Source organism: Elgaria multicarinata, chromosome 1, assembly GCF_023053635.1.
Source record: "Elgaria multicarinata webbii isolate HBS135686 ecotype San Diego chromosome 1, rElgMul1.1.pri, whole genome shotgun sequence".
In the NCBI taxonomy this organism is placed as follows: Eukaryota; Metazoa; Chordata; class Lepidosauria; order Squamata; family Anguidae; genus Elgaria; species Elgaria multicarinata.
Genome location: NC_086171.1, coordinates 88,577,945 through 88,603,417, shown reverse-complemented (window position 1 = coordinate 88,603,417; position 25,473 = coordinate 88,577,945). Strand labels below are relative to the sequence as shown.

General features: G+C 41.3%; 1 protein-coding gene across 4 annotated transcripts in view; it reads left to right on the top strand.

Moving 5' to 3' along the window:
- Positions 1 to 25,473, top strand: part of USO1 (USO1 vesicle transport factor) — a 306,934-nt gene that overhangs the window by 30,008 nt on the left and 251,453 nt on the right. For 2 of the 4 annotated variants that reach the window (XM_063131566.1, XM_063131557.1), the window contains exons 12-23: positions 6,976 to 7,130; positions 7,922 to 8,133; positions 9,574 to 9,594; positions 13,724 to 13,834; positions 14,569 to 14,687; positions 15,506 to 15,687; positions 18,576 to 18,697; positions 18,981 to 19,119; positions 21,280 to 21,443; positions 21,760 to 21,849; positions 24,175 to 24,264; positions 24,530 to 24,640. In XM_063131566.1, the coding sequence (XP_062987636.1) occupies positions 6,976 to 7,130; positions 7,922 to 8,133; positions 9,574 to 9,594; positions 13,724 to 13,834; positions 14,569 to 14,687; positions 15,506 to 15,687; positions 18,576 to 18,697; positions 18,981 to 19,119; positions 21,280 to 21,443; positions 21,760 to 21,849; positions 24,175 to 24,264; positions 24,530 to 24,640 (1,516 nt within the window). The remainder of the gene's footprint in view (positions 1 to 6,975; positions 7,131 to 7,921; positions 8,134 to 9,573; positions 9,595 to 13,723; positions 13,835 to 14,568; positions 14,688 to 15,505; positions 15,688 to 18,575; positions 18,698 to 18,980; positions 19,120 to 21,279; positions 21,444 to 21,759; positions 21,850 to 24,174; positions 24,265 to 24,529; positions 24,641 to 25,473) is intronic. The other 2 variants (XM_063131573.1, XM_063131582.1) reach the window with 2 other exon arrangements.

The following is a 25,473-nucleotide window of genomic DNA, read 5'->3' as shown; positions in this document are numbered from 1 at the left end:
GCAAAATCTGTGAAAGAGCACTGGAAAGACCCTGCGACTCTTCAACCTTCACCGAAGAGACTTGATAACATGTATAGAGTATTTGAGAAGGACGCGGAATTTTTATTTACGCATCCCCAACCGAACTCGATAATTGTCGAGTCTGCCCAGGGACGTTCACAAAGGGTGCACACAGCACCAGTCGACAGAGAAGGTAGACGTTTAGACCTGATGGGATGAAGATTTTATTCCACGTCAACTCTAAGTCTAAAAATAGCCAACTACCAGGCTACGATGTCGAGGTATCAGCTCTTCCTCTGGGAAAAGATTATGTCCCTGTGCGAACATCTAGGAGATGATCAGAGAGACCTCGCAAGGATTTTTCACGCTGAAGCCACACGCATGGCACGCCAACAGATCGCAACTGCAAAGCATCAATCAGATTGCGGAGCTAAGACCATGGTGGGAGTGGTGGCATTACGTAGGCATGCCTGGTTAAGATCCGCAGGCCTCTCGCAAGAAGCCAGGACACGCATAGAAAGCCTCCCTTTCAACGGATCTGGCCTCTTCAATTCCACGACCGTTGAGGCAATGGATACGGTGCAGAAGGCAAGAACAACTGCCAGAAAAATGGGGACTGGAGCGATGCAACAGAGTCAATACTACAAGCCAAGAAAGTGGTATAGACCTGGAAATAACGCACCACGATACCAAGCAGACAAACAGCAACAAAGACAGCTACCAGCAATACAACAAGGAAGGAGACAATTTCCGACATCAAAGCCAAAATTTCAACGTCAGAGGCAGGACTACCAACAAAACCGGCGTCTTTGACTTGATATCGGGTTTCAGGCCTGGTTTTGGAATGGAAACTGCCTTGGTCGCCCTGTGGGATGACCTCTGTCGGGAGAGAGACAGGGGGAGTGCGACCCTGTTGATTCTCCTGGACCTCTCAGCGGCCTTCGATACCATCGACCATGGTATCCTTCTGGATAGGTTGTCTGAGCTGGGAGTTGGAGGTACTGCGTTGCAGTGGTTCCGCTTCTACTTGGATGGCCGATTCCAGAAGGTGGTGCTGGGGGATTATTGCTCTGTGCCGTGGCTCCTAAGCCATGGGGTTCCACAGGGCTCTATCTTATCCCCTATGCTGTTTAACATATACATGAAGCCGCTGGGGGAGGTTATCCGGAGATGTGGACTGAGGTGTCATCAATATGCGGATGATACCCAGCTCTACCTTTCCTTTTCATCAAACCCAGGTGAGGCAGTGACTGTTCTGAACCAGTGCCTGAGCATGGTAATGGACTGGATGAGGGCTAACAAACTGAGACTCAATCCAGACAAGACGGAGGAACTGTTAGCGGGTGGTTCATCTCTCCGGCGAGGTGATGTTTGCCCTGTCCTGGACGGGGTTGCACTCTCCCTAAAGGATCGGGTCCGTAGTTTGGGGGTGCTCTTGGATCCAGAACTGTCACTTGAGGCACAGGTGAACTCAGTGGCAAAGAGCACCTTTTATCAGCTTAGGTTGATATACCAACTACGCCCTTATCTGGACAGAGATAGCCTAGCTACAGTTATCCATGCTCTGATAACCTCTCGCTTGGATTACTGCAATGCGTTATACGTGGGGCTGCCTTTGAAAATGGTCCAGAAGCTTCAGCTGGTACAAAACAGGGCAGCCCGTTTACTAACAGGGACTGGCCGACGAGATCACATTACGCCAGTCCAGGTCCGGGCCCAATTCAAAGTGCTGGTATTGACATTTAAAGCCCTAAACGGTTTGGGGCCAGGTTATCTGAAGGAACGCCTCCTCCCATATGTACCTACCCGGACCTTAAGATCATCTACAGGGGCCCTTCTCCGTGAGCCCCTGCCAAAGGAAGTGAGGCAGGTGGCTACTAGGAGGAGGGCTTTCTCCGCTGTGGCACCCCGGTTGTGGAACGAGCTCCCCAGAGAGGTCCGCCTGGCGCCTACACTGTACTGCTTTCGTTGCCAGCTGAAGACCTTTTTATTCACTCAGTATTTTAACACTTAATTTTAACTTAAATTTAAATTTTACTGTTTTAACTCTGTATTTTAATCTTATAATCAACTTTGCTGTGTGGTTTTATCCTGGTTGCGCTTTTTATACTGTATTTCATAATTGTGTTTTTAACCTGTTGGATGTTTTTTGTTGTTTTAATTTTTGTGAACCGCCCAGAGAGCTTCGGCTATTGGGTGGTATAGAAATGTAATAAATAAATAAATAAATAAATACCCACCACCGACACAAGTCTCCCCTTCGGCAATCGTCTATCAGCATCGATCGAGACATGGGCCCAAATAACAACAGACAAATGGGTTCTCTCGATAGTCGAAGGGGGATACAAAGTAGAATTCGATTCCCTACCACCGACGGGACGTCTAAAATGAACATCACCATCAGTGGCGCTACAACAGGAGGTTTACTCGCTACTAAGAAAGGGAGCAATACGGCCGGTACCAAAGCAACATCTACACCGGGGGGGGGTTTACTCTCGGTATTTCACCGTTCCAAAGAGCGACGGAGGAATTCGTCCTAATTTAGATCTAAGGGACGTAAACTACTACATCACACCAAGAAAATTTCGAATGGTCTCCCTCCCCAATATACTACCACTACTCACAAATCATTCTTGGTTTGCCTCCATAGATCTAAAGGATGCTTACTTCCATATAGCCATCCATCCCAACAGTCAACGATTTCTCCATTTCATCATTGGCGATCGAGCTTTCCAATACCGAGTGTTGCCCTTCAGTCTTTCAACAGCTCCGAGGGTATTCACAAAGTGTGTTGCAGCAGTCTGCTCCCATCTCAGAAAGCAGGGCATACAAATTCACCCTAATATAGACGACTGGCTGGTGGTAGCAGAGTCGAAGCAAATCCTTCGACAACATATCCTCTATGTTCGAGACCTCTTAAACCAATTAGGTCTCTTAATAAATGCAGAAAAGTCCGTTCTCTCCCCAACCAGAATAATAAAGTACATAGGAGCAATCTTAAACTCAGACACTTCAAAAGCATACTTACCTGTAGACAGAGCAACTACCATAAGAACCCTGACAATTCAAGTGAGAAAACAACGAGTTGTCACCTCTCACACAGTACAAAGACTGTTAGGACTAATGGCATCAACCACCATGGTGGTGCCCCTAGCAAGACTCAAAATGAGAATCTTACAAATGTGGTTCAACAGACAATTCAATCCTTTGCAAAACGCCAGGAAAACCATTTTAACCTTACCACCAAATGTGGTCAAATCTTTGAAATGGTGGGAAAACCACCACAACCTGACAAAAGGAGTACCATTCCAACCCTCCACTCCAACCATAGCAATCACAACGGATGCCTCACTCGACGGTTGGGGAGCCCATCTCAATTCCTTAAGAGTACAAGGATCGTGGACGTCAAAGGAAAAGAAAAAACACATAAACTATCTTGAACTACTAGCCGTCCAAAAAGCCCTCAAGGCATTCGAGACAAGGATAGTCAACCAACATATACAAGTAACCTCAGACAACACAACAGTTGTGTTCTACCTCAACAAACAGGCGGGAACCAAATCCCCACCACTGATAAACTTACCATTCACATCTGGGAGTGGTGCACTCGACGTCATATATCCCTGACGGCGGTCCATATAGCAGGGCTGGACAACCAGCTAGCAGACACCCTCAGCAGACATGCGTCGGTTGTACACGAATGGAGTATTCATCCCACGATCATTGACCAGATTTTTTAGACCTGGGGGAAACCACAAATACACCTGTTCGCAACGGAAGACAACACAGTTTGCGATCTCTTCTGCAGTAGAGCAGGAATAGGAAGACGATCACTAGGGGATGCGTTTCTTTACAAATGGAGCCACTCCTTCCTATACATGTTCCTGCCATTTCCTCTCATAACGAGGATACTAGCCAAGATTGTCCAAGACAATGCGAATTGCATAATTCTGACACCCTGGTGGCCCAGGCAGAATTGGTTCGCGACGCTCCTGAACAGGTCGCTGGGCCTATTCTGGGAGCTGCCCACACAAAAGGATCTTCTCTCCCAGCACCGAGGTCAGATACATCATCCGGACCTACACACGCTCCACATGACAGCATGGAGGCTAATTCCTCAATATCGAACATTAACTTGACAGCCAAGATCCAAACGATTTTGGATGCAGCACTGAAACCTTCCACAAGACTGAATTATAACAGGAAGTGGGCTGCATTCAATTCATTCGCTTTCGAAAACGGTTTTCTTCCTAAAAGTTGTTTAGTTAATCAGATCCTGTCACTTTTATTGTTTTTAGTCGACAAGGGTCTGAAAGTTTCTTCGTTAAAAGTATACTTAGTAGCAATCTCTTTTTTCCATGATTGCATTGATGGTTTTAAGGTGTTTTCACACCCAACAGTTAAATGGTTTTTAAGGGGCGTATCTAACTTAAACCCACCAGTAAGAACCTTTTCTCCTTCCTGGAGCTTGTCAGTAGTACTCCATGCGCTGTCAAGGACACCTTTTGAGCCATTAGCGACCACTGATTTACGCCTTCTTACATTAAAAGTTGTATTCTTAGTTACAATAACATCTGCAAGGCGAGCAAGTGAACTATGTGCTCTGAGAATAGATGAACCATACCTTGTTTTTCACTATGACAAGGTGGTACTCCGTCCTGACATCCAATTCCTACCTAAGGTGGTGTCTACGTTCCATGTCAACCAGGACATTGTCTTACCAGCTTTCTTTCCATCTCCTTCTACTGCATTGGAAAGAACTCTTCACTCACTTGATGTGAGGAGAGCTTTAGCCTTTTATAAAGATCGCACTGCTCCATTACGAAAGTCACAACGTTTATTCGTTCGTCATGGAGAAAGCCAAAGAGGCCAGCCTGTATCATCTCAGAGACTCTCCTCCTGGCTGGTCCAGTGCATTACTCTAGCCTATCAGCTACAAAAATTGGAACCCCCAAAATCGATCAAGGGGCACTCCACCAGAGCTGTTTCCACACCATCTGCCTTCCATTGTGGCATCACCATCCCAGAAATATGCAAGGCAGCAACGTGGGCTCAACCAATGACGTTTGTGTCACACTACAAACTGGATGTCAGGTCGAGATCTGACTGCTCCTTTGGCAGGGCAGTATTATCATCTGTATTCACCTAAGGACACCAACCCTCCTCCGGTGAGTAAAAGCTTGCTAATCGCCCATATGTGTGATGCACTGAGACCACAAAGAAGAAGGACAGGTTGCTTACCTGTAACTGTGGTTCTTCGAGTGGTCATCTGTGCAGTCACACAACCCACCCACCATACTCCCCTCTTGGTGTCCATTAAGTATTACTAATGCTTTATCAACTAGTTTTTTCAGATACACCTAAAAGTATCCAAATTCCTTAGATGAGGCCTACTGGTCGAAGAAGAACTGAGGGAATCTGGGCAGGAACCCCTCTGCATATGCGCAGTAGAGGGGGAGGGGTTCCCGCCCAAAATGCCTCTTAGCTATAGAAGATTCTCGAAGCGGGGCTTCGCGTAGGCACAGAGCCCATATGTGTGACTGCACAGATGACCACTCGAAGAACCACAGTTACAGGTAAGCAACCTGTCCTTCCCTGACATAATGTGTGGCACTACTATTTTCTTTTGCAATCAGGAGTATGTGGGGTTAAAAGTGGGGCTCAGGTCTGAAAAGGTTACTGACTTGCATCAGCTCTTCAGGCCTCTGAGAGGAGTTGGTGTTAGCTCTTTTATCTGAGAGCTGTTTAACTGGCAGGTCCAGTGGTTGAACCCATGACTTTTCGTGCAACACATATGTTTTGCCACTGAGCTCTGGATCCTCTCTCATCCTTTTTCCAGACAGTCCTGGGTTACCCCCAATAGCTTTCACAACGTAATATTGTGGAACACTGCCCCCATAATCCTAGTGTTCAAAAATTCAAGCTGGAGGCATTCATAAGTAGAGTTCTTTATAGGTGGCCGTGCAAGTCTTCTGTTGCAAGGTTATCTATCCAGTAGGAGGATGTGTGTTTGGTGTAGACAGAGCAGCAGAAGAGTTAACTGTGGAATAAACCTTTTATGTCTGATCAAAGTCAAAGGAAATCAGCTAGTGCAGACAGCCAAAGAAAGTATGGGAATGTATGCCTAAAAATATTGATGTTAAAAACTGCCCACTGATTGACCAGAGCATCTTCATTGAACGCACTGAGTTCAGTAAGCACCAGAGAGAAACATAGACTCATTTTTTGGCCTTGGATAAGTCACTCTCATATGAAGTGGGCTAACCAAATGGAGGGGTTTTTTTTAGATTATAAATTATGATTGTAAAGCAATATGTAAATTAAAAGTGCAATGTGCAAGGAAGGACTAATGTGGCTTTGATCTGGTAAAGTTTAATGTAACATAAACATATATGAGAGGGAGAAACATATATACATACATATATTCTCTCTGTGTGTGTGTAGAGAAAAAGAGACAGGCATTTTTTAAAAAAAAATGACTCCAAGACCCCCCCCCCCAAAAACATGACACAGCAAAAAAAATTAAAAAGTGCTTGTGCTTGTTGTATGTTTCCTTCTTTATGAAGAAACAAGAAGCCCTGTAGGCAAGATTGAAGGAGTCAAATGAAGCATTCTGTTGCCAACCAACAAAACCTTAGCAGTTAAATGGACTTCTCTTTCATCCTGTGATGGAGATCTAATGTTGTTTTCTAGTTTTGAGTGCTGTTAGCATCTTATCTGTGCCCCATAGTAATTATTTGGAAGAACAAGAAAAGCAAAGAAAGGTAAAGGCATCAGTTGACCTTGGAAACATTTTTAATATTTTCTAACAGCGCCCTTCTTATAATGGTACACAGAGGTGAATGCCTTCTGTTTAGCTGATAATTTCCCCTTGACTATTAATAATTCAGTCCAATAGTTGTGTGTGTGTGTGTGTATGTGTATATATACACACTTTTTCTTTTAAAAATTATTGTCTTCTTTCAAACTTGACAGGCCTGCAATTGTAGTACTCCTTATGTCAATGGTAAATGAAAGGCAACCGTTTGTGCTGCGCTGTGCTGTCCTTTACTGTTTCCAGTGCTTCTTATACAAGAACCAGAAGGGGCAAGGAGAAATTGTGTCAACGCTTCTGCCTTCAACCATTGATGGTATAGAATTTTAAATATATCCCTGCGATTTTATGGCAGAGTCCAGACATTTGCAGAGGTTAAGAATTTGTTAAATCCATTCTGCTTGCGTTTCACATATTGTCAGGTATCTTTTGTTCCATCATCTGCTCATTAACAGAATCAGATGTTTTTGTACAAGAGTTTCATTTCTCTGTACATGTACACTTGCGGTAATCTGAACTTGAACTAATGAGCATTAGCACAAATGGACACTTGAGCAAATCTTCTCCTGAGTAAAAAGAAAAAAACTCCAAAAGTTCATGGACTCAGACAAAACTGGTCTGACGTCGATTCCGCAAGACAGATTCACAAAAATCCGATCTTATTTGAATCTGTTTTGGATTTCTCTGACATGCCTAGTGGAGGACTGGAATTAGGAGCTCAATACAGAATGGTGCATTGCTGAAGTATTCATTGGATACTTTTCTGACAATTTGGATAGTGGGGAGACAAAGGTGGCATGCAAAAATAGCACTTTGGGGAGAGAGGAGAAATTATCAACTTTGGGGGATTTAAGCATTCTGAGATATGATAATAGATTGTTCTCTAGTTTCTTCTTTTATTTTAATCAAGAAAAATACCTTCCTTTCTCTTATCAGCGGCTTATAGGGCACTTAGTGCAGTGCTACCACTGCAGAACATGCATGTGCCATATTTTGGAACTGTTTTAAATGAACTTCCAGGTATTTTCAAAAGCTCTGTGTAAATGTGTCTGAAATAGCAACTCTGGTATTTTTTGATGGCACTAAACTATGTGCCTGCTATTACAGCTACTGGGAATTCAGTCTCAGCTGGCCAGCTACTGTGTGGAGGACTCTTTTCTACGGACTCCCTTTCAAACTGGTGTGCAGCTGTAGCATTGGCTCATGCTTTGCAAGAAAATGCAGCCCTGAAAGAGCAGCTGCTAAGAGTGCAGCTTGCAACAAGTATTGGGAACCCTCCAGTGTCCTTACTTCAACAGTGCACCAACATTCTATCTCAGGTACAGTATCTTTTTTCTCCTTTCGTACATTCATAGGTCACCTGTTAAACTAATGAAACAATAGTCCCCTTTATATCAAGGTACACGGTTCTCTTTAGTAGAAAGAAGGCTGTTTCGGGTCCTCTGTCATGTTGATTGTTTTTAAATTTCAGTAATGCATTACCTTGTACGCAAAACGTTTCGGTAGTGAATTGTCTTGTACACAAAATGTTGCTCTTAAGTATACAGTGGATCAGATCCATATCCAGAATAGGCCCATTGAAGTTATGACTAATTTAAGTCCCATTGGTTTCAATGGGTCAGACCTAAGGATGATGAAGTCTGGATCCAACCAAATATCTTTTTTCATCAATTTTTGTTGAATTCCCATCAGTACAGTTGCTGGGGAACATGGGTGGGAGGGTGCTGTTGCACCATGTCCTGCTTGTTCATCCCTGGCTGATGGCTGGTTGGCCACTGTGTGAACAGAGTGCTGGACTAGATGGACCCTTGGTCTGATCCAGCATCAGGGCACTTCTTATGTTCTTAAGAGTAAAGTCATGAATTGGTTGTTTGCTAGCATGACAGGTAATATCTATGGCTAATATACAGGAACAAAGCTGAATGAGAAAATATAAATAAAATATGTTTGTAGTCAAGTTGGTGTGTAAATCTTTCACAGAACTGAAAGAAAAAATATGCATAACCGCATGGAGGGCTTCTCAGAAATAGCATTTGTTTTCTCACAAGCAGAACAAGGAGAAATACCTGTGTTACAAATGTAAGATACTAGGAAATGTATGGGTGCAAAAGTGCTTGACCATCCTATTTGCTAAGCAAGTGGAAGTCAAAACAGGCTTGCCTTCCTCCTGCTGCCTTTGTTCATTCTCCCCATTATAAAAGGTGTCCCATGTTCCTAATTGAGCCTCCAAATTGATTTTTAGACTTGTTTGCATCACTGCACCCCCTTCAAGCATGTGCTTGTGTAACTGCACCTTTTTTAGTAGGGAGGGGGATAAATCGCAGTTGCATTTTACTTATATAATCAAAGTGCTGGGCATATCCCGCACTGTTGTTTATAAACCATCTTCTGTTTTGGAAGTAATTTAAAGGAGTACATGTCCAGATACAAATGCAGTGCAACCTCTATGAGTTAAATTCTGCAGATTTGACCTGTATTAAGCTGCAGGGTAGCCAGACCCCCATAGGTTCTGTGTTCCCTATCATCCAAAAGCCTGTGCCCTTGATAGCGGTTGTGCTCCAGCAGAATAGCCATTGCATACTTGATGAATTGTTAATTTATAGGTTTGTATGCTACCCTTCAATGTTAACATCCTCAGGGTGGCTCACATCAATGAAAATACTATGAAAACAATAAAAACTAGATCTTATCCCGGCATTGTACAAATATATAATGGGCCTGCAACGTTCCCTTTATAATTTTTAATGTATGATTCACAGGGTGATAAGATCGACAGACGGGTATGTATCAGCACACCTGAAGCAATAGGGTCTTTCTGCTGTCTTAGCTTTGCTGTGTGTTTGATGAAATAACTGCTTTGAAGTTGTTGGTTTTCTACTTACAGTTTTGTGCCTGCTGCCCAGTTTTATTTCTAGTAACAAGCTGTCTGCCACTCTTGTTGGTGTTGGGGAACTGTGGTTTGGGAAACAAGGTTGTTATGGGTGCTTTCTCTTTGCACTAGGGGAGCCTTTGCACAGCCACTGGGTACTCAGTGTGGTAAACTTCTTTCTTTTCTCTAAATGTGAATTCAGTACTTCTTTTGTGTGAAGCCGAATCAGTATTTAAAGCTATTAAGCTTTTTCACAGCCAGATTGGAAAATGAGGCATCTACAGATTTTCCAAAACGTTGACTATATTGAGTCAAGATGGTAATCTTGGTTAGTGCCCTCACTATTACTTTAATTGAGATGCTTTAATATTCCTATTATCAAATGATTAATATTTTGTGTTGACCCTGCAGGATAAGATACATATTAGATCAGTATTAAATCTTGGATCTGAGGGTTGAGATGGCTCCTAGCTTGATTTTTAGAGGAACAAAGTTGCAAAACCACTTGTGATTAACTCAAACTCTTCCGTTGGCGTTCTGTTAGCCAGGCGCTGTAGGCTGTCCAGAAAATAATCTTGCTTGTCAGCACAATTAAGTAGCAGCCACTTCTCAAAAGTGCACAGCTGGTTGGGAGAGGTGGTGGGACTCTCCCACGGAAAAGAAACTGCTATGTTCTTATAATAATAATAAAGAAATGAGCTGGCTTAGAGTATATTTATTTATCGCCCTCCCCAAGGTTGTTCACATCAACAGTAAACCAATCCTGATAACAATAAAAATTGAGGATTGTAAAGGCACTCTAAAAACAAAATAAAAACAGCCAGTGTAGTAGTAGTTAATTACAATCATATAGTTCAGGTTAAAATAGAAAATGCAAATAGCAGAACACAAGTCTGTGAAATTTATTGTCAAAACCCATAACAATCCCAACAAAATTAAAACATCTTGACTGCCCATCTAAAAACCATCAATGAAGGGGCTAGTCAAATTTCTCCTGGGAGAGGGTTCTACAACAGAGGGCTGCCACTAACAAAGCCTCATTGCATGGTACCATTATCGGAACAGCCTGCACAGCACTTTGGAGAACGTGAACCAAGCTCCCTTAGAGGCAGGATACTATCTTTCATTAGTTATCTTCCTTACCTGGTCTTTAGCAAAATGCCTTAGAGCTATGAAATAGGCACTGTAGAGCAACTTTGCAAATATTGCCTCCTAAGGATGATCAGGGAAGGCTGAATTACATATTTTGTCTGTGCTGGTGAAAGGCAGATTTCCACACTCTAATATTCAGAAACTGCAACTATCACCTAATTGGAACAATTAGGTGATAGTTGAGGAATAGAGGAGTTTGATTTTGGAGTCATGAGCTGGGCTTGAACAATGCAAAGATTCTTGCTGTTGAATACCCTTAGTTATAAGCTTACTAGGATAGAGCAAGAGCTTTTTCTTATACTAGTCTTGAAAACCACAAGTATCTTCTTAGGAAGTTTTCTAAAAAAAGATAAAGAGCTATAATGTATATAGTTTCCTCAGAACAGCACTCTGCCAAACTCTGAGGTTGCTTCCAGACTTAATGTATTTTTAGGCCACCCTCTCTGGATCCTAACATGTGTTACAGCTTTTTTTTTTTAAAGTAGTGGTATTAAAAGAAAAATTGACATATAAAACAGTTAAGTGCACAATTTTGTGAAAAACTTACAGCATGCATCTACTCAAAAAAGGTTCCGTTGAGATCAGTGCTGCTTACTCCCAGGTAAGAAGATACAGGATTGCAGCCCTAGTTTCTCTGGATTAAGACCCTAACGTTCTGTTTCAGGATGAACAGAATCAGGTTGTTTTAATATATCATGTTCAATATGCATACAGAATGGATTGGTTCGTCAGCTGATGTTTTGAACGTGTGTTGCACATGCATGCAATATGAACGGAGTGTCTTGTGTTTCTTTGCCCCAAAGTGAGCTTTTCTGGCATGTTGGGTTAGGAGGACATCCCTCCGAGTAACTGAATAGCAATGCCAGGCCTGCTGCTGAGAACTTTACTTCTTTTCTAAATGCAGACAATATAAAATCCAAAATAATCACCATAAATGTAATGATTCACATCCTAGATCAAGAAACTTAAGGAAATTCCCAGGCAACTTCCCGTCCCCTTCTCCCTCCTACAGCCGCCTGCACACACACACATTCACACACCCCAAAAAACACCCTCTCTGGAGTGTCAGAGGGCCCTCCAGAACAGTGCGAATTGGGACAAGGTATCCCTTACATTGGAATGCAAGCCAATGTATTTAACTAAAAACATTTAAAAACACAAAACAGTGGGCCAGAGTCTGCTGTAGAATCATGGCTCAACCATAGCTGACACTGCCTTTTGTGACCTCTTGTTCTCTAATAGTTGATACTGCCTTTTGCGGTTGGCTGATTGTGGGAGTGGGGAACGCATCTTGGGGCTCATTCGATACAGCAGTGACATGGGAGGAGCCACTGCAGAATGCTTGGCAATGCTGCTGTGGAAAGGAACTGTACCATTTGCTCCTTGCATTGTGGTTCCTGCATTTAGACGTTACTGGAGCGCTGTTGGGAATAGCCGTGATGAAATGGTTCCTCCATTGCTTCAGTAGAGGCTAAGTTTGGCTCTAAAATCAATTGGGGAGCGTTTCATTCAGACTTCATATATATATATATATATATATATATATATATATATATATGAATTTCTGTAAATATAATAGTTACAGAAATATAATTTCTGGAAATATATTAGCTACGTACTCCATTTTGCTCTTATTTTTAACTCACCACCCCAACCTGTTTTTTGCACCCACAGGCTTGTGGGGTACAGCCTTCTTAAGGTTGCCCACCTCTGGTTTATATAGAAATGGAATCATATTTAATAATCTCTCCCAACTTTTTTTATTCTTACGCTTTCTTGGGGTACATTTGACCCCCAAAACAGATAAAGTAAAACGTTCTGTCATTGGAGGGTTAAAAATAGCCTCTCAGTGTTAGCTAGGAAATGGCCTGTCCAGACAACGAGAAGGTTCACTCTGTCTTTATTTTATGTGTCTTCCTTAATACTCCTTTGCTCATTTCTCTCAGAGGAGGAAAGAGAAGCAGAGAAATGGAGCAAAGGGCAACTGAGAGACACAAAAGTAATTGCCCTCTTTCCACGCTCCTCTTTACCCCCCCCCTTGACTAGGTATTACTTTGATTGCATGGTTAGCAACCATACCATGATGATGATGATAATAATGATAATGATGGTGGTGATGATGGTGTTATTCATGTCTGGGGAGCACAACAAATTTAACCCTTGCTTCCTCAGCCACAATTCCAACAGCCACCCAACCCAAAGCATGGTCATTCACGTTAGAACAAAAGCAGTTGTGATGGTGGAAGTGAGTAATTTTCATTGGGATCGTAGCTGAGGAGGGAAAGGTTAAGCCTCCCCCCACCCCATGTGCTGTGGTTCCCCACCCCTACTGTTTTTTTAAAAAAACAAGCCCAGATGTAGTTGCTAACAACAATTAAAGTAACATCTAGTTTGACTCTGTCTCTCTCTTGCCAGGTTAGCAGCAACCTTTGAATAAAACTTTCCAGGCTGTCTCAACCACACCATCCTCTTCCCCAGCTGATTCCATCTCTCCACCCTCTATCCTTGTTTTCTTTTCCATCGGACTCAGTGTTCTCCTTAGGCTCTTTGGGGTATTTCTTTTCCCCTTACATTTTTTTCTGATTGTGTGTGTGTGTGTGCGTGCGCGCGCACAGTTCTCTAAACCTTGAGGTTCCCCCAAGCCTGCTGAAGTTTCCCTTTTGGGCTTGGATGGTGCCACTTTCTCTACAATAAGACACTCACTTCTGGGCAAATGGAGAAAATTATTGAATGGTTTCACATAGTGAACAATTGTTTGATCATTGTCTTGTTCTTGACCAATATTTCAGATTTCTGGAGGTTTGGGTAATGCTTCAAAGCAGAAAACGTGTGAACGAAACAAAAGACCTGTAAATACAAGTAACGTTTGTTTCTTCGTTTTATTTCAGGGAAGCAAAGTGCAGACAAGAGTTGGATTATTGATGCTGCTTTGTACTTGGCTAAGCAACTGCCCTATTGCTGTCACACACTTTCTCCACAATCCAGCCAATATTCCATTTGTATCCTTTGAAAAATTCGTTAATGCTTCTGAATTAAAGACAATGTTTTTAAGAGCAAAAATTGTGCATCAGAGCCCCAGAGCAGTGGGCTCCACACTTTACAAAATAAACATTAGTGTTGCAATGTAGATTGCTGTTACACATAACATGTACACAAGTGTCTAAATGTATTCGTGCGTTTCCGCACTTGACACATTTGCCGGAAATGCCATTGTACCTGCAGCAATAATGTTTACTGCATAAAGTGCACCAGTAAGCTTTCTCTCTACTTGGTAGAAGTATATGTAACATTATTTAAGGAAGTTTTGGCAACATAGGCTTATAACTCAAACTTGTTTAATTGTGATGGAAGATGTTTTAATTCTCCAAAAGAAATATATTTAAAATAACTGTTAAACAGAAGTTTCCATTTCTGACACTCTTCAGAATATGTTAATTATTGCAAGACAGCTTCATAAACAGTTCCATAATGTGCTCATAAATGGATTTGTTGCCTTCTCTACACCTTGGGCGTGCCTTCAAGATATCTTAAAATCCACTTACTATATGTTATATGTGGTGTATCTAGAACACAATATACGTACATAGTTCTGTTAACTAATGATTTGACAGGTAATATTTATTTGCGTTCAGTTCAGCTACTGATGACAAAAAATATATATAGGCCAGTGTTATTCAAGAATGAGGCTCATTTTGCCTATGAAATGACTAAATATCCTTAGCAAATGATTTAGCTAACAGGACAGATAGCAGAAAATCTTGGAGAAGAGGAGCAATTAGTCCAAGGATTGTGTGCTCTTTTGTTAGGAATTTCTATTTATTACAATGACAACTCACTTGAGAATTATAAGAAGTAAGTATATTGAAGGAGGTTGGGATGGTGCATAAAGATCACACAGTTTCCAGAGTTCCAAATAGCTTGTATATAAGTAGTGAAGCCCCATTCACTGTCATTCAGACATTTTCCATCTTATCGAATATAATTTACAGGACACTAGAATGTAGATGTACTTTCCATTCTGATTAAGTCCATGAAAATAACTGATCCGAACCTAGACTTATTTTATTATTAGTTTGGTAGGTTCAAATGTTTGAAGCTGTAAGGGACACTCAGCAAATTATCCAGTGGAATGTTTCTCCCATAGAGCTGAATGGCTCGTGTTGATGCATTTTGTGGCAACTTCAAAGACCAATACATTTATTTTGGCATAAGTTTAGTGGACTGTAGCGCACTTTATTAGATGCTTGGAGTGTCAGTGAGAGTTTCCGTTTTTTATTCAGTTTTGCTTTAAGCTTAAATTTGTTGTTGTTGGCCACCTTGCACACCATTTTTGGTGGAAAGGTGGGATAATAATGAATACTTTTTTTAAAAAAAAACCCAACCCCCCAGCACTCCACTGAAACTGTCTTCACTGCCAAATCTGATGGTAATTTCTATGTGCTTGACCATTTCATTCTCTCTGTTGCCTTTGATGTATTTGACAGTCCTCTCCTCCTTCCCTCCACCTTTCAGCCTTTATTTTTGTTCTTAGCTGATTCTCCTTCTACCATTCAAAATTTATTTCTTTGTTAAATAGGGGCAAGGGGATCAGGGGGTTGATTATAAAGAAGACAGCTTTGTTCAATTTATGATGGTTTAAGTAATTCTCTCTCCCCCTCCCCTTCCCCAAGGGAGAAACTAAAGCAGCTGATAGAAAAGAGGATTGGCAAGGAAAACTTCATTGAGAAATTGGGATTCATTTGCAAACACGAACTCTATTCCCGAGCAGCTCAGAAACCTCAGCCAAGCTTTTCTATCCCAGACCATATGATGTTTGATCATGAATTTACTAAACTGGTAAAAGAACTAGAGGGTAAGACTTGCTACATCATTTCTGTTGAGTTCTGTGTTTACTTTTTGGACAGCTACACATAAAAACTTGGATCGAGTTTTATTCAGAATCGTACTTAGAATTAACTAAATTACACAATCAGAGATCAAGGTTTTAAAAAAGGTTTCTTCAGGGTTAAGACTCGTTAAACACACTGGAGTCAAACAGTTTTACACAGAGGCTACAATAGGTTTGTTATGCTTGACTCTATAATGAATCTGGTTCACTGGGTTAAAATTTGAGAGTGGGCTCTGTGGTGTTACACCCCACAAGTCAGTTCCCTAATGCATGTCTGAGATTGGTAAGTCTGTGGTGCTTAGAATGTTGACCTGAGTGGGTGGAGTTAGAATGTCTGAGGAGTGGGGAGGAGGATATATAAGGGGATGACTGAGGAGATTGGGAGCTCTCTCTGGGTTAGCTCTGTATGTTAGCTCTTGGTGTGTAGAGTACTTGGGTTCTGGAGAGTTTGAGGTTCAGTATAGAGCAGAGCTTTCCAAACTTTTCATGTTGGTGACACACTTTTTAGACATGCATCATTTTGCGACACAGTAATTCAGTTTTACTAGCAAACCAAAGGTTAAACTAACCCCTTATAAGAGATACGGACACATACATAAATTGTAATAATTAAATGTTTGGGGACACAACATATCTCATGAAAACCTTTCATTTATATTTTTAAAAATATATGATTTGCAAGATAATAACATACATTTCCAAGACTTTTCACATTGAACCAATTTTGTCATGCGGCGGTTGAGACGGTGTTCTATCAAAAAACTGGACCCATGGAATTTCTCGAATGCGTCACTTCAGGTGCAGCTGCGTCACCGGAAGTGATGCAGAATCAGCTGTTTCGACCCGATTATGCATACTGCTCATGCGCAGTACCTGTATGATCCCTCGACCGTGGTGTTCATACACGGATACGACGGAAGGGGAACATACTAGTGCACCAGACTAATTGGCACCTTTGCTGCGTAAAAATGCATGCAAGTTGGTATTGCTTATTTCACATAAACTCAGTGGTTTCTTGTTACGTTCACACAACACACCTACACACTGCAGCTGACACACTAATGTGTCGCGACACACAGTTTGGAAAGCTCTGGTATAGAGAGTGGTGTCTTTTGAGTGGGGTGTGCAGATAGACAGTTTGTGTAAAATAAACAATACCGATAATAAAATCCAAGAGCGAATGTGTCTGTGACAGGAAAGTGTGTATGTGAATGGGTGAAAGGATTGGATGAGAGGTTTCAAAAAGGGTTTTAAATGTTTTATAATGAAACAAAGCTTGTGAACTTTTAAAATAAATTGTAATCATTTTGTTTTAATTACCACAAAAATCCCATGTGTCTGTTTGGCATTTATCATCTGAAGTTTATTCATTTAGCACCCACTCTGACAATAATTCACCTCAGCACATATAATTCACAGCGCATTATTTTATTATTGAAATCCTTCTCCATGTAACCCCTTTCTCCACATAGTTTGGAGAAAGGCGGTGTTTGTCCCTCGCCTCAGGCGTATCAAGCGGTGGTGCTTGGCTTGAGCAGGGAGTGGCCGTGGCCGGGCCTGGTGTTCATAGCCTGTGTCGTGGCAGGCTCCATTGTATTTAGTTAAGCTCAGTGGGTACCTGGGGGCTCAGTAGGGTTACTTAGCTTTCTGCTCCAATTGGTTGGTATTCAGGGAGTGTATCCTGATCCATTCTGCATCTAAGAATGCAGTCTGCCATTAGCTTTCTACCAGAATGTATAATTATTTTTTAAGGAGGAAGGGAAGCACATGCTGGCTTCTGCAATCAGTTGTGGGACATAGGACCACTGGGAGGCTGCACCTCTGCTTCCCAGGAATAACATCTGGCCAAGTGGGTGACTAACCTGGCCAATCGATTGGCCAGAGAAGGAGCACCAGCAAGCAGCTGCTTCCCCCTCCCTGCCAGAAAGAACACTTGATAGTCCAAGGCTCCCACTGATAGTTGCCTTGGCATAGCAGAAGGAAGGGCAAAAGAACCCCCTGGCCCTATCCGTTAGCCCAGGGAACAAGAGTCTCATTCAAGCAAGAACACCAGTGATACAGAGCTAAGGAAAGATATTAAGAGGCAGCCCAACAAAGAAAACACAAACCAAAACAGACGCCTCTCCCGACGTGAATATACCCGGTCACTTCGTTCAACATCTAAGGTCCTCCTCCGGGTGCCTACTGCGAGAGAGGCTCGGAGTGTGGCAATGAGGGACAGGGCCTTTTCGGTGGTGGCCCCCAGACTATGGAATGATCTCCCTGACGAGGCTCGCCTGGCACCAACGCTGCTATCTTTCCGGTGCCAGGTTAAGACTTTCCTCTTTGCCCAGGCATATGGCGGCACATCTTAATCACCCACATGTTTAGTTTTTTAATGGTTTTTAATGCTTTATGTGTGTATGTTCTGTGTTTTAGAATTTTAAATTTTGTATACTCGTTTTTATCTTAATTTTAGAATTCCTGTAAACCGCCCAGAGAGCCCTGGCTATGGGGGCGGTATATAAGTGTAATAAATTAAATAAATATGAATAAAATGTCTTCATCTATTTCACTGTCCTTTCCTAAGGTATTGGAGGTAATCAGTCAACAGTGATTTTATTTTTTCTTCATGTAGTAATACAGATCCTGAATGTTTGAAATTTAATATTACTGGAAGCATTAGGGATATTTGCTTATTTTAGATGCTGAAGTACTTGGCTATGCAGGGCAGGAATCACATTTTTTTCCTTACTAAAAACCACGTCTCCTTGTTTCTTGGGAGGCTATCGTCAAGACAGAAGCCATAAGATAACTGGAATGCTACAAAATTGGCTTACATTGTCTCACAAAATGAACATTTTTTTCCACAGGTGTTCTAATAAAGGCAGTTTATAAGTCTAGTGAAGAAGATAAAAAGGAAGAGGAAGTGAAAAAAACATTAGAGCAACATGACAGCATAGTGACGCACTATAAAGACGTCATTAGAGTACAGGTAAATTGCAGCTCTCCAACCCCCTACATGGTGCGCCTGCTATTTGTAATAATAGTTACATGCTGAAAATTGCACCTTTGGGAACGTGATATTTGGTGGGAAAATAACCTAGGGATATTTAGGGTAAAATGTCTACGGTTGTTTAATTTCTGTGCTTTATTAAGTACAGAATAAATTTAAGCAAAATAAATAAGCAAAATAAATATGATAACTACATAGTTCCTTATTAAGGAACTAATGTAAACTTACATGAACTAGATTATTTTTTATTATTATTTTAAAGGATCAAGATCTTGAAGAATTGAAGAAACAAGTTGAAACTTTAAAAGTTCACAATGAGCAGTTGCAGACAGCAGTCACACAGCAAGTGTCACAGATCCAGCAGCACAAGGACCAATATAATCTCCTCAAAGTTCAGCTAGGTACTACTGCTGGCGGTGTCTTCTGTAATTGCTGTTGAATTCAGGTGCTGCAGATTTGCATCCCATGCAACTTTTTGCAACTTGCTTGAAGATTCATTGGCCACAGACATATGGCATGTTACTCACGTATGTGATTTATAGGCCCATGGAACCAATCCAAGTGTTTCATTGAGGGCATTGTAATTGGATGTGGGAAGTCCTGGTGTCGTTGGTGATTCAAGGCAGTGTCCTTAGGGGATCAAGAAACTGGAACAAGAAGGGAGATGGCGATGGAGGGAGCAGAGCAGTTACTTAGAAGAGGTAGCTAGAAGTCTGGACTGTCAAGGCTGAATTTGTAGAAAGGTGACAGCCTGGGATTGTAGGAGCCTGATAAAGGACAGAGGAGGAGCAGGTTTTAGGTTGAGGCAGCGGATGAACAGGCATTGTGGAGAAGAACAGAAAGAATGGGTTGTAGGAGGAGGCTTATTGAACCTCATTGGAACCCTGCCCTTGCTTTTGGAATCCCATCCCACCCCTAGGACTGGGGTCATGAGTGTGTGCTCAAGTCATGTTCATTCTGCAACTACTGTTGTAGATTCACAACGGATACCCACTGAACAGCTGTTCATCGATTTTGTCTGATCTGGTCTTCGTCGGCAGAGCTGTAATGGTTAAAAACAGCCCAGCAGAATTTCATTGCTACCTGTTACTCTTAAAATTTCAAGCATAGAACAGAAGGGTTGCTCTTCCTTTGGAGAGGAAGGGGATGTTCTCCTGAGAAAAGTTTGTACTTTCTTGAAGTAGTAGCTAGCTAGCTATTACGTCAAGAAAGCACAAACTTTTCTCCGCTATGGTTCTGAGCCCTAATGCTATCCTTCCATATTTGTCTCGGAAGCTAAGAAGAGGTTTGTACATGTCTATCCTTTGTGTTTGTGTCATTTGTCTCCTGCTCCCTCCTCAATTATCCCTAATCAGCTAAACAGACGGAGATGAATAAGGAAGGAGTCTGATTTGCTAAAAAACATGAATTTCAAACTCTGAAGATTTGCTTCTACACTGGTGACCTCTGACCAAAAGAAAAATGTGACACACACAAAATGATGAGAGATTCATCTAGCTTTACCTCACAAAAATTATACATATAGATCTGAGGAAGAAACTGTTGGTTCTAAAACGTTGTTGAAATCTGTAAGCAAGCACTGCACTGTCATCTGTCTTGGGAGGTCTGCTAACTTGTTGTTGATGTTGTTGTTGTTGTTGTTTTTAATTAGAATTCTCATAGTCCACCAGTGTATGTGTTAAATTTTACAAAACAAGAGTGCATGTTCAAGATCTTAGGCTTAATACTATACTGGTGATATTCTTCAGGTAGCAATCCTATAGCCCCTAGATATTGGCTGAGGGGCCATAGGATAGTGGGGATTCCACCACCCCCACACAATTGAGATCAGAGACAGTGTTCCGACCTTAGAAGGGGGAGATGGAGATCTGACACACACACACACACCCTCTCACAGCCAGCACAGAAAAGACCACGCAAGCTGGCCTCTGAGGTCGGAAACTGAACCTTAGAGAAGGAAAAGAAGGTGTTCCGATCAGTGGGGAGGGAAGGAGCCTAGAGAGGTTAGAATATGAGATATCCTGAGCCTCTACCAGCCCCCTTCCCTCTCCCTATGAAGCACCATTGCTAGACTGGCAAAAAAAAAAAGCCCATTTAGCGAAAAATGCAACCATTGAAGAACAGGGAGGTGAAGATCACCTCCACTGCTACCTCCTAGCCTGCGTGCTTCAGCTTGGCAGGGCAATTGATACATGTGAGGGCACCACCCATAGGATTGTGCCTTAAGTGAATGTGTGGGATATGAATTATGTCAATAAATAACTGATTCTTAGTATGCACTCTTGCTTAAGAACAGAAGTCCCTAAAAAGTATCAGACCAAGGTCCAGCTAATCCAGAATTTTTAAGAACCTCACTAGTCAACAGGCATTAGATGACCGATGAGAAATTGACCCGTGATCTACCTTTTGCTAATGCCCACTCCACACTACAGTAAGATGGTTAAATAAATATCTTCTAATATTCTTCAGGAAAGATAGATTTGAAATGAGTTTGGGGTAAGAATTGTTGAAAATTATGTCCAGAACACTGCAAATAAGCCATTTCTGAATCTGATTAATAGGAAAAGACAATCAGCATCATAGTTCTCACAGCGATGTCGCTCAAATGAATGGTGTTCAGCCAGAGGAAGTCAGCAAATTGCATGAGGAGATAGAAGAATGGAAGCACAAGCTTGAACTATTACAGGAACAGCTGAGGGAAAAGGATTCTTTGATTGAAATCTTGGTGAGTAGTGCAAACTGTCCCTGTTAGCATCTGATTTGAAACCTCCAGTCTATTCTTGTCTAATATAGAACAGTGATCAGGAAAGGATTTCTTCTCTTGTGCCTAAATCCCATTGTAGGATATATGTTCCTGATAGCAGGGGAAAGGTCCTGCCATCTAGGATTAACCTTTAACAAAGGATGGCTAGTGGAGTTTTCTAGAGCTAGAAAACTGCTGCTGTTCTTTTTAATGAAATCTGAGTCTTTTCAGGGAGTCTGATGTTCTTTAAAAATGCTTGTGCTTTTTAAAGATTTTTTTTAATATCTGGTATTTGCAGAAACTTTCACCAGTAGCAGGAGAAACAATAGAGCAGTCTTCGCAAACAAATAAAGCAAGTGGACCTGAGGCTGATAGTGAACTACATAAGGTAGGACATTACTGTTGCTTGTCTCGAATAATTGGTCAAGATGCATCCTGCTTGAAACTGGGGACAAATCATCTTAATCAGTGGAGAAAGTATCACAAGGTTGCTCACAAGCCAAGGCCATGTGAATCTTGACCCTTCTGATGAAAGGAATGCCCCCTGCCACAGATTCAGATCCTGTCTAGGGATGTCCATCGCTGTGAAATTCGCCCCTTTGGGGGTTGACCGATGCCCACTGAACACCCAACCAAGCTCAGCCACAGGTATTTTCCCCCAAAATCTGGGAACTTTTTCTGGTTTTTTTTTTTTATTTGCATAAGTAGAAATGTGTGCAAATTGCAGCTGCAATTTGTGTAATTCATGCAAAAATTGGCTGCAATTTGCGCAAATTACGGCTATAATTTGTGTAAATTACGCATATTGTGGCTGCAATTGCATACATTTCTATTTAAGCAAATAAAAAGAAGGGGAAAAAAGGAAAAACCACGAGCCAGCCCAACTTGATGCAAATCAAGACAGGCCAGAAACAAGGTGAAGTCCAGAGAGCCAAGCTGATGAAACCTCAGCCAGCTCCACTCCCAATATGGATTCCTCCAACATACCTAATCCTGTCTGGTCTAGTCTGCAATGACAGGGTTTATTGAGATCTCCTGCTGTGCCTTCAGCAGAACAATTCACTCTATATTCACATAAACACAGACACAGCTTCCCCTGGTTAAAATAACTGAACTGATCTAACATTTACTGTGGCTTTGGCATGAGCCTCAAATGCTAAGGGTTTTTTGCACTTCTACAAACTTTGGGGTTGATACCTCCTTACATAAGAAATGGCAGGTGGTACCTAACCCCTGTGAAATTAAATAAAATAAATAAGATGAATTCAGCAATATGTTGGAGAGGTTGTCAAGAGAAAGGAACATATTTACATATGTGGTGGGAATGTGAATATGTACAAAATTTATGGAAAATGATGTTTAAAGAAATAAAAGAAATTTTAGGAATGGAGATTGAAGAGACACCTACTGTGGCATTATTATCAATTTATGGAGAACTGAATTGTAATCAAGAGACAAAAGAATTGATAACGAATTTGTTAACAGCAGCAAGACTAATGATATCTAGGAACTGGAAGGTTCAAGGGGATTATCATATAGAAGATTGGTATAAAGAAATATGGGATATTGCTATTAATGATAAATTAACATGTAACATGAAAGTTAGAAGAGGAATGATAAAAATGAATGATTTTGAAGGAATATGCAAACAGTTTATAGAATTTGTATAACTAAAGGGGAGAGGGAAAACACCTCCAGAGGAAGTAATGAGATTTTGGAAATATGAATAAGATATTATTCCTTAAGGAGGGAGCACACTTATGTTAATTATGTTAATTTAAAAAGAAAAAAGAAAAAAACATAAGAAATGGCACTGAAGCCTGAATATCTATCTATCTATCTATCTATCTATCTATCTATCTATCTATCTATCTATCACATTTCTATACTGACCAATAGCCGAAGCTTTCTGGGTGGTTCACAATTAAAAACACAAAATACATCTTACAATACAATATAAAATTTAAAAGTGTAAATCTACAGTATAAAAGTACAAACCACAATAAAACCTAGCAGCAATGCAGAGATCTAAAATTTAGTGACAGTTTTAAAACAGCAGAGCTAAAAGACTAAAGAACATAGAAATAGAGGGGAATGTAGGAAATAGATGGGTATGATCCCATGTCTACTAACATTCTTGCTGCCGCTTTCTGGTCCAACGGAAGTATCTGAAGTTTCTTCAAAGGTAGCTTCATCAAGAGTGCACTGCAATAATGTAACCTGGATTTAACTAAGGGACATATTACTGTGCCCAGTCTGATCTTTTGAGGAAGAGGCATAGCTGGTGCACCAGCATAAGGTGGGCAAAAGCATATCTGACCACAGTTGCTATCTTGTGTCCCGATACAAAGTTGGATCCAGGAGTATTCCAAACTGTGAATCTAATTTTTCATGGGGAGTATAACCTCATCCAAAAACAGGCTAAGTACGTATTCTAGACTTGATCTCTCTTCTGACTAGGAATCTTGTCTGGATTAAGCCTCAGTTTATTAACCCTCATCCAGCCCCTTACTACTTGCAAGGTACTGGTTCAGGGTATCAGCAGCTTTCCTAATAACTGATGAAAATGAGAAACAGAGCTGCATGTCATCTGCATATTGATAACAATACACTCCAAAACCTCAGACAATCTCTCCCAGTAGTTCCAAGTCATGGTTATGTTTGCAAACAATATGGATGGTTTGGTAGCTGAATTTGTTTTTTCCCCTCACAGCACGTTGAAACCTTGAGGACCCAAATCCAGTCACAGTCCACAGACATTGTTAAACTTCAGACTGAAAAGCAAGAACTGCTTCAGAAACTGGTAATATTGTAAGGCTTTCACTATACCATTTTGTCCGTGAATCATTCCTATGGGCTCTTTTCTCTTTCAGCTGTCCAGTACCATCCATAAGTACCCATGGCCCGTTTGTATGCCAGTGTATCTGTTTGGGGCAATATCTGCACAGATTATTCTCTATTTCTGTTGCATTAACTGTACTTTGCCATACCCCAAAAAAATAACTAATTTTAGTCTGAAAATATGTCTTGTCCACTATTAGTCTTGTTCAGTGCTCTTTGTTTTGCAGAGTCTAACTCCAGTTGCTATGTCAGGAGACAATGGCACTATTATGGTAGCAAAAACAGCGGATTTGGAAGGAAGGCTCTCAACACTCATGCAGGAGACTAAAGAATTAAAGGTTGCGTCCTAATAAAACATACTGCATCTTTAGTTTAAAGATTCAGTTAAGTTTTGTTTTGCTCTGCTGATGGCCTTATTCTTGCTTGACTTTCAACTTAGAAAACTTTATCATTCATAATTAGAAACCATATTTTTCTGCTTTTCTAGAAGAACGTGGTGGCTGATAGAGTAACCTTGGGGCCAAATGAAAGTTCCAAAAAGAATATTATAAGTCAGTTTTTAATCAGCTGTCAATTTGGGTGACGAATGACAACTTGTTTTATACAAATTGCTCGAAAGAATTTCCTCTTACAACTTGCGATCAGATCTTGACAAGGAGTTTTCAGTAGGCCTTACATGTGAAGTCTAATTCCCCATAAGGCTAGGCAGGAAAGCTGCTTTTAAAATCTGTGGCCTCATAGTCCTTTTTGTGCACTTGTAAATCCACTCTTAGCCTAAAGCTCTTAGCCCCATAAAATGCATAGTGATGTGTAAAGATTCTGGCATGTCCCAAGAGGGGAATCAAGGAAATGCTTGATTTGTAATGCATGCTGATTGCTATCCTTCCACCTTTCTGCCCTGTTCAAAAATATCAGTTCCACCATGCATCTGGAGTCATTTGTCAAAATTTTAAAAAATAAACTGTATAATAACAACTGGGTATTCGATATTCAAGACCTGTCAAGGATTAATGATATGAATCAAGCATCTTGGGACGATTTTACAATTCACAACAAGTGCTTTAGTGACTTGTTTGGACGTCACAGCAGGTTTCAGCAGGAATTCGTGGATTAATTAACCCACGTATTACAGGGACGTGAGCCGTGTGCGAGCTGCTTCTGGTGTCCATTA